The sequence below is a fragment of the Spea bombifrons genome, chromosome 4 (genome assembly GCF_027358695.1).
Source record: "Spea bombifrons isolate aSpeBom1 chromosome 4, aSpeBom1.2.pri, whole genome shotgun sequence".
Taxonomy (NCBI): domain Eukaryota; kingdom Metazoa; phylum Chordata; class Amphibia; order Anura; family Pelobatidae; genus Spea; species Spea bombifrons.
This window is the reverse complement of record NC_071090.1, coordinates 80219841-80229120: the sequence shown is the minus strand read 5'-3', so window position 1 is coordinate 80229120 and position 9280 is coordinate 80219841. Positions and strand designations below refer to the sequence as shown.

At 38.4% G+C, this 9280-nt stretch overlaps 1 protein-coding gene across 1 annotated transcript; it reads right to left on the bottom strand.

The window, feature by feature from the left end:
• Window positions 1-276: 276 nt before the first annotated feature.
• On the bottom strand, window positions 277-4703 carry RSL24D1 (ribosomal L24 domain containing 1). Its single transcript, XM_053462527.1, has 6 exons — window positions 4551-4703; window positions 4055-4168; window positions 2767-2839; window positions 1015-1078; window positions 834-919; window positions 277-516 (listed from the first exon to the last, which is right to left on the bottom strand). The coding sequence occupies exons 1-6, from the start codon at window positions 4629-4631 to the stop codon at window positions 443-445; spliced, it is 492 nt and encodes a 163-aa protein (XP_053318502.1). The 5' UTR covers window positions 4632-4703; the 3' UTR covers window positions 277-442.
• Between the last annotated feature and the right edge of the window lie 4577 nt (window positions 4704-9280).

The window sequence follows — 9280 nt, the reverse complement described above, 5'->3', positions numbered from 1 at the left end:
CACACCCATGTGACAGTAAGGAATCAAAGTAGCATACTTTGTGCCCTTATCTCCACCTAAAATCCATAGAGCCTTTGCACTGTTGTGAATTTAGAGAGAATAATTTTGATACATGTCCTTACTATCTTGTGTATTCTGCTCATATAAAAATTAACTTTACTAAACTTTATGAAGCCTCCTTTGCTAAAACATACTGCACCATATTCAAAGGCTGTAACAAAGAAATTGTAATACTACTAAATTGTAAAAAAACACACTGGCAAGCATAAGGAAGTAAAATAAAAAAAATGTTTATTTCTCAAGAACTGGGCAGAGAAACTAATAGTCTGGCAACATATGTTTTGGCTTCTACCAAAATCTCTGAGCAAACAAGACCATAAGGTTATTGTTCAAAGTGCGTGAATAATGGTGAATTACAAGAAAATCTTGCACGTTATGTACATTAAGATGAGTCCTCCATTTCCACATCCTTCTGCAATCTCTGAACCATTTTGTCTTCCAGCTTTTTTGCTTTGCCTAAGAAAAATTAAATATGGCTATTTAGTATTGGCCAAAATCTCAAGCAAACGTACATTTATTGTGCCACACAATACCTGGGCCTTTTCCGATAAATTTACAATATATTACAGTACAAGCTGTTGTACGATTCTAATCAATGCAACAGTAATTCCCATTTATATCCACTCATGTTTCAGAATTACATAAAACAATGAAAATAATAAAAGGTTTACACCCAGCACCTAAGCCCACTTAGTGTCATTATTGTAACATTAAGTGGCAATGGGCAGTACCTATTGTGGCCTATACATGTTTAAAATGTTTACAGCACTTACCAGCGTGAGGAGCACGGATGAGATGGATATTTTGCTTGACTTCTTTGATATCCTGTGCCTTCTGCAACTCTTTGCCTTTTTTAAGTCTACAAAGGAAAACGTTTAAAGATTATTCGATTGGTATATTGTAGCACAGCACCATTTTAATCTGCAGTATATGAAAGTAAGCTACTGCACTCACCTGTTCATGATAAACCGTGCCTGCCGCTTCTGCTTGATCTCCTCCACGCGCTTCATTGCCTCAACTGCAAGCAATTAATGCAAATTTGTCAGTAAATACTCTATCAAAGCCTCCAGATTGTAAGCATGCAAGCAGGGCCCTTTATTACCACATGCATTAGTATACTTCACACCACATAATATATAAAGCACTGCATAGACTAATATGAAACTCAACATGTCTGGTTTGCCCACTAAGGCTAGGTTTCCACTTGGGTTTTTGTCCTGCGTTTTTTTCTTGATGAAAAACACCAGGAAAAACGCCAAGAAAACTGCCACTACATTCTCCTGCGTTTTGGCGTTTTTTCTGGAGTTTTAGCCTTTCTGTGGAAATTGCTTTTTTGACCTCAGGCAGTTTTTCCAGCCTTTACACGTTAGAATTGTCACCCAGCTAAAAGGGATTCGGAAAAATGGCAAGTATCTGCCCCCTCCTGATGTCATCTCCTTGGTAGAGTTCTTCTTAAACGCCCCGGCGGACCCTTTTGTCTCTTTTCTGTGGTTTGTAAGGCATGCTTTATTCCGAATATCTGCTCCTCTAGGAAGATTGGCCCCAAATGATGGTGCAGATTGTTTGCTGTTGCTTTTGGCACGCAGGATCCAGTTGGGTATGTTTGTTTGTAATGGCATGTTTGTTCCAAATGGTGTAAAATTCAATCTGAACTTTGTTTTGTGTGAAACCGTTTGTTTCCAGCCTATTTCTCGTAGGACACACAGATACTGGGTCCATCCTCTGCATTGTAACTTTGTGACTTCTATTGGAGAAAACCGCCAAGATTTCCTTGCAAAAAACGTGCCAACATGCTGTGATTTTGAAAAACTGCCACAGAGCCCAAAAAAGCAGAGAGGACTGAAAAACCGCCAAACAGAAAAACGCCAAGTGGATATGGCATCGTGCGATTTCCTATTGAACAACAGCTAACATCTGGCTGCAGCGTTCTTTCACAAAAAAAACGCTGTGTGGCTGAATTGGCATTTTTAGCAAAAAAAAAAAAAACAAGTGGAAACCTAGCCTTACAATAGATAAGAAATGAATGGACAATGCATTCTGCTGCTGGCCCACATCAGTTGTAATTAAAGATTTAGGCAACGTCCTTCAATGGACAAAACAAACAGATTAACTGAAGGAAAAGGGATAGGTAAAGGCAAATATAAAAAGTAATAAGACAAAAGCAAACAAAACTACAGATGGAGTAAAATTGATCTGGAAATAGAAGAGAAAGAGCAGGAAGAAATATACAGTTTGCAAATAAACCCTAACCGGAATCTACTAAAGAATTTTCTTTTTTGAATACTGATTAGGTAAAGGGTTCTAAGATCTATTGGTTGCGTTGCAGACATTTCTATACATCTGTATATAAAATGTTAGAGCTTAATTACCAAATGCAATAGTTAACAAAAGAAAAAAAAAAGATTGTGAACCAACATACTGTTATTAAACAATATGTGACTAAATATATCCCCCCAAAAAATAAACAGTTTGGGTACATTCCATTGACAACAATTCCACTTTTTTCAGTGAGAGACTTAGTATGCTAGCACACAGTACATATCTGACACACAACTTTACATGCGTAAAAAAATACCCAAAAATGGCAGGTTTAAATAAACAGTAAACAGTTAAGGATTAAGCCCCAGATTGATGGTGAATGTATTTAACTATTCTTCACTTAAGAATGATTACATGATATCAGTCTGCAATAACCATAACGCATACCTGTCTTGCTCCACAACTCCCTCTTGTATTTAACAGGTTCGTTTCTTCTCTTTTCAAATTCAAATGCATTGTCCTGTGTTCGGTGAAGAGGAAAAAAAGATAGTATCAAACCAACTTGACAAGCTACATTGCTTTGATAAAATGCCAACATACAATCCCTAGGACTACTATTTAAAGGTGCTGTTCTACTTAAGCAAAAACACCGATCTCTATAGCAAGTTCTGTTAAACAGAAAAAGCACTTACCTGGCACAGAGAAACAAGGAATATTTTGCAAAATTGTTATAACTTCTGTGTCAGGTAAATGTTTTCCCCTTGTTTCTTGCAACTGATCAATGGGAAGAGCTTACACATGCACACTGGAGTCAAAACAGCCCCGGAATGCAGTGTTCCTCACACCAAGTGCTGGATCCGAGTACACAAGGCACAGGGAGATGCATTTGACTTAATACATCTCATGCAGGGCATTTATCTGGGGATTCTGTAGTATCCCCAATGTGTTTGAAAAACACACATGAAAATTTAAAGGGACCATGCAGTAATCATATGCATTAACATACAAACGACGGCTGCAGAGCACCTTTTAGTAAGCAAACCTTGGCAAATCTGACAGCAACTTGTGCCTTTTTTTGTTAGATATTTAAAAAAAATCATAGATCTTTTTCAAACAGTGGTTTGTTGCATGTCTGCGCAGTTAACAGTAGAAAGAAAGAATAACATTTTTAATTTTTTTATTTTATTATAGAACAGATAGAATAGCACCTTTAACAGCAAGATACTATTTTAAAAGGAAGAGTACCTTATCAGACTTGAAACTGCTATAACTTACACTCCCTCTTAGTTCTAATTATCCTTTATAGACTGGCCTTGTAATTTTACAATATAAAACTTTGCTGAGTATTAATACTTATACATTAATACAAATGTAATGCCCTCAGTTTCACACAAACCACTATTACTCCAGAGACAAATCCATCAGTATTCTCATTAAGGGCAATTGTAGAGAAAGACTATCTTAACCTTCTAAACACTAAGACCCTCCCAAAAGACAGCAAGGGGGGTTGGTTCTTTGTCAAGTAACACAAATGAAAAGTACTTTAATATACATTATATTAGCAAGTCTGCATTGGACAGTAAGCCATCTAATCAATGTCACCCACCTACACTCTGGGGGAAAAAATGCCCAAGACTGAGCTAAAAATAAAATCACATGCTCTATCTAGTATCTCAAAATCATACATACATGATTAAGATACATCTTACTAATTATTATAGCGCTCACAACTCACCACAGTCAACTCTTTACCAGCCGATTTCCTGAAAGCTTTGGTCCATCTGACCTTCCTGGGATTACGCTTCTTCTTGAAGTTTTTGTGGCATTTTGATCGACAAAACCTAAACGCCTATAACAAGAATACAAACAAAAATAAAGGTTTAAAGTCTTGTTGAGCCCAAGCGATCCTGACAAGCATTAACACAGGTATTTCAGTAATCATTAAAACACTCTAAAGATATACTTCGAATAAGTAAAAAATACCAGATCGTCAGTGGTTAAATGAAACAAACCAACGACTTGCCAGACCCACATCAATGCACATATACGAGAGACAAGTTTACGAATACAGAGACAGAGTCAGTAAGTATTGGGATGTTTGGAAGGAATATCCATACACTAACGTACGCAGAGAGCTAAACATGACGCACGTAAGCACACGGTAAACGCACACAACAAGCTACAAATATTCACACAAGCATCTGTGTAACGCAGTTTCGGTCGCCGCATACCTTGCAGTCGTTCCTTACAAACATCATCCCGTGCCCCGGGTAAATGGGAGCGGAGCAGAAGTAACATTTCTCGACACGCATGGCGACGGCTCACACCGGAGCCCGTCGTTGATGGAAAAGCACGCAGGCCAAAAGGAAGTGACATCTACGATATCACAGAGACTTCCGCCTCGGTCAAAGAGTAAGAGAGTGCCGATACTGTGGCCTAAACTCACAGCGCCACCTGCTGACCAGAGGGCATTACAGCCTAAAATAGCGGTCCAGAGGACGATCAGTTACCATTACTAAACGTATTTGGGTTTCAGGGCCAGATTCCCTATTTTATTTGCATATTGATGATACAACGGGCCCCGTGTCTAATAAACAGCTCTCGGTTGGGAAATGGCTTTGACTCAAACACTCAGGAAAGGGCTGGCCATTGCCCCTAGGCTGCTCTGCTTTGCATGTTTTGGGCATTTACCTGAAAGCCTTTTGTGTTTTGGGCTTGCACAGTCTGTACTTCCTTTCTACCCATGTCTTTCTGTAAATGATTATTATTTATTGATTTATATAGCATCATTATATTCTGCAGTGCTATGAACATTTAAGTATGCTTTATGTTTTATGGCACTCGGTTGCACATGTCTCGATTCCAATCATCTTATGGAAAGCAGGGCTGGGAACTAAAACCAGCCCTGGAAATAATTGAATACCAGCTCCGTATTTCATGATGCCATTTTTGGGTACACTGCACCTGTCGCGTTCTGCCTCCAAAAGTTTTTCCAAAACAGGGACAAACCCTGCATTTTAAAGTATCTTTTAAAAACACATTGGTCATAAATAAGATACGTATGAAAGCACATAGTCTGGGACCAACAGAGAGCACCGGTATAGTCTGAGGGGAACATGTGTGAGCGTATATATACATATATATGTAACTGTATATTATTAGAGTGGATGTGTGTATGGTTTTAGATTGTGTGTACATGTATGTTTAAGTGTATAGTGTTTGAGTGCATGTGTGTATGCATGTATTATGTTTATATGTGTAAGTGCACAGGTTTAGAGTGGCTATGTTTATGTATATGTAAGTGTATAATGTGGCTGTGTCTATGCATGTGCACATTGGATTCCTACATAGTTCATAAGGTTGAAAAAAGACCCAAGTCCATTAAGTTCAACCCTTCTACCTAGCCTTCATATTCTTGATTGTGTGTATGCATGTATGTGTAAAGTGCTAGTGTGTATGTGTATATGTATGTATGTTTATGGTGTTACAGTGGCTCTATGTATGTACTAGTGTAAAGCGGCCCCCGACCATTATCATACCCCCAACATCCTAATTAATTCCAATACCCATTCACAATCATTCCCCAACCACCATTATCATTTTCCTCCCCACCATTATTTCTATTCCCTACAATTATCACCCCAATCGCACCACAATCACCCCCTCCATCTTCATGCTGCCTAACATAACCTTGCATGATCTCTTTACCCATCCTTTATTTCCTATCATCTTAATACCCTTTCCTTAGCATGCCCCCTTCATATTCAACAATAATATGTATTAATTAATACAATTTAACATGTTTCTCCCCATCCTCAGCCTCTAGTCTGTATCTCCCAGTCTGTTCTTTCTTTACGCATCTGCTAGTCAGTGTTGAGCAGGATATGACTGGCACATGTGCCGTGGGAGTAAATATATATGTGGCAGCTAATGCAGCTGCAGGGGCAAAATCTATCAAGACCAACCATCTACACTGCCACACATATAATTAGATGGCAGGCCCCAAAACCAAGCAACCTATCAGAAAATCTCCTGTTGCCCCGTCAGGCCAGTCCAGCCCTGCTGGAAAGCCTTTATAAATCATTATCAGTGAATATTAGGAGAATGGTGTTGAATTAATTCATTATGCCAGACATTAATTCCTAGGGCAGCTACGTTTTCCAGGACACATCAAATTGTTACATATTGCTGACCTGCAGTATGGAGGATGCATATCTGACTTACAGGATCTGCTGCTAACATCTTGGTGCCACAGCACACCTTCTTGGAAGCACACCTTCAGCAGTCTAGTAGAGTCCATGCCTCGACGGGTCAGAGCTGTTTTGGCGGCAAAAGGGGGACCTACACAATATTAGGGAGGTGGTCATGATGTTATGGATGATCGGTGTATGATGTTTACATTTTTTAAAACACATTCCTTTCCCCTCCTGATCTTTTTTGACTGTTCACAGCGATAACGCCACCCTCTTTTCTTATAGAAATTTTTTTATTATTATTATTTTTCGCTTTCCCCTCATTTTATTTTTACATTATCTTTTGCATCATGAAACCACTTATCTCTAATTACAAGAGAGCTGCTACTCCCTCTTTTAATTCTTCCTTGTTTCAATTTACGAAACACATGGTGGTCTCACGAAAACACATTTCGTGAGACCACCATGCTTGACAGAAACTTTGTGTAACTGTACCATAGGGCAGGATGACAAGGCCATAGGAGCTCAGTACACCAATTTGCAACAGTAAAGAATGTGCATAACTGCTCGTGACCACTTTTGGCCTTTTACAACAGAGGCCTTTTTGCACTATTAAAGTAAAAAAATATATATGGAGTTATTTATACTCCATATTTCAAGAGTTTTCCAGAAGCGTTGTGATTTCAACACCCCTGCTTCACTATTCATTATTAAGGGCCAGAACAGACATTGAAGAGCTTAGCTGGCCCTGTGTATTGCATTATTCAATGGATGAGGAGACTGACAAAATCTTACTGATTTAACTACACATCATACAGGGTCAGCCAAGCTGTTTGCAGCAGAACCTAAGAGGGGTTGGCTTGTCAAACTTTCCCTTTAGTGAATAGACCCCAATGTCTCCTGCTAGGTGCCTGTGCCTCCATAGCAGTTATAAATAAGTTAGTGAAGGTGGAGTGGCATTAACTTCAGGAGACCCATGTAGATGTGCAGCACTTTACATGTGCTGTGGGTAGCATGCAAAATGTATTTACCGGATGGCAAGTGGTTCCCCTGACTCAACAAGGTGTTAAACTGATGTACATCAGTCATTATAAACATGTAATTCATGGTAGAGTAGCAAGTATGAAACTTCTGCCTTTTAGAAAACATGCATGTTTCTGTAGAGATTGCCAAGTAGTACTTGGATGCTCTTCAACAATATTGACAGAACATTTTTGTGGTCAGATGAGTCAAAAGTGGAAGTTTGTATATGATGTGTCTATTTATCTTTGGTGAAAAGCATAGAGTACCTTTCATATTAAGAACCTCATATAATCAGTCATGCATACTGGTGGCAGCGTCATGGCTTCGAAATAAAAATATATTGTAGCCATGTCTAATTACAGAGATAAAGCTACAGGTAGTAAAACTTCTCAAATTAGCACATTTACAAGGACAGCTTTATTTGACACAAATACAACAGCAAGAACAGACTTAAGCAAGAATAAAGTTTCATATATATTTAATTAATTGCAAAACATGTATTTAAAGGTTTTATTTTTACAACACCAGACATGAGAAAATATAGCATTTAGGTATTAAATATTCTCCAATAGTAATTTCAAAGTTTTATTTTTTCTTCCTTGGCATGCCCCGATGAAAAATAAAAATCTGTGCAGTACAAACACTAAAATGTGCAGATGCTATGGCAACTAATTTTAATAATTTGTTTGAAATGAATGTATTATGTGTTACTGTGAAAGCAAATATACTCTTACCCTTTGAAAGGTTGCCCAAGGAAAAAAGGCACATATCTAGTATCAGTATATATATGCAGCTTTTCTTTATTATGTACAGCTAAATCCTTGACAGATCACAATCCGGATATACTATGCATTGCCTTAATTACAAAAGTATAAATATGAAATTTGATATTAAAAGTACTTTCATATATAGTCATATTTCCAATGGGAACTGCAGCTGTGACCCAAAGCTAAGCAAACTGCGGTGTTCTTTCGGGGTCACTGTGGTACTGGATTCCAATTCTAGCTTTCCACAAGTATCCGTATCGCTCAGGAGTTTGAATCTCGTGTTGAAAAAAGGCTATGCTGTCCATAGAAGTGAGAAATGCTTTGATTATCATAAAAGCTGTTAGAGCCAGGAACTATAAAAAGGTATGTTTGGGAACTGCTGCTGCATCGGACAACCAGTCCCTAATCAGTACAGAGAGTAGTAAGGAAACGGTAATGGTAATTAACCGGCACAACATCTCCTGACCATGATAAATACTGTAGACCTCCAATACCATACATCCTGTTCTTATTTCCTGACGGCTGGTTTAACACAAAAGCACGCAGTGCTACACTCAGTTGACTTGCGACCGCTTCTCAGACACGAGTTCATAAAAGCAGTGTAGAGCCGAATAAACAGAGATTGTCACGCATTTCAAATAAGTAAATTGTGCCTAGGGGGTCCATTTATGCTCATTATTTCAAGTAGCCATTCCAAGTAGGTAATGTGCCAAGCCTTCTTATGACATAGCTTTCAAACACACTATAGGCCCATACATAAAGAGGAGTTGAGATGCAGTGGTTGAAAGGTGAAGTTATCACCATAGCAACCAAAGTGCCGGACCATTAAGCAAGACCAACCGATGGGTTGCCATTTTCACAAGACCACATTATACATTAGTTTAAACTTTGTGTGCATAACTAAATCGTTAAAAGCTGTTTAAAGAATCAAAAAGTTTGGGACTAGTTCAGTTTTGCAGACATTTTACAGTTAATATA

Bases quoted from the DNA above. Each gene is read 5' to 3' on its own strand.
- RSL24D1 (XM_053462527.1), bottom strand. From the start codon at position 4,631: ATGCGTGTCGAGAAATGTTACTTCTGCTCCGCTCCCATTTACCCGGGG. The intron at 920-1,014 runs GTGAGTGCAGTA...TTTCCTTTGTAG, and splicing joins GCACGGTTTATCATGAACAG to ACTTAAAAAAGGCAAAGAGT. The intron at 517-833 runs GTAAGTGCTGTA...AATTTTTCTTAG, and splicing joins CATCCGTGCTCCTCACGCTG to GCAAAGCAAAAAAGCTGGAA.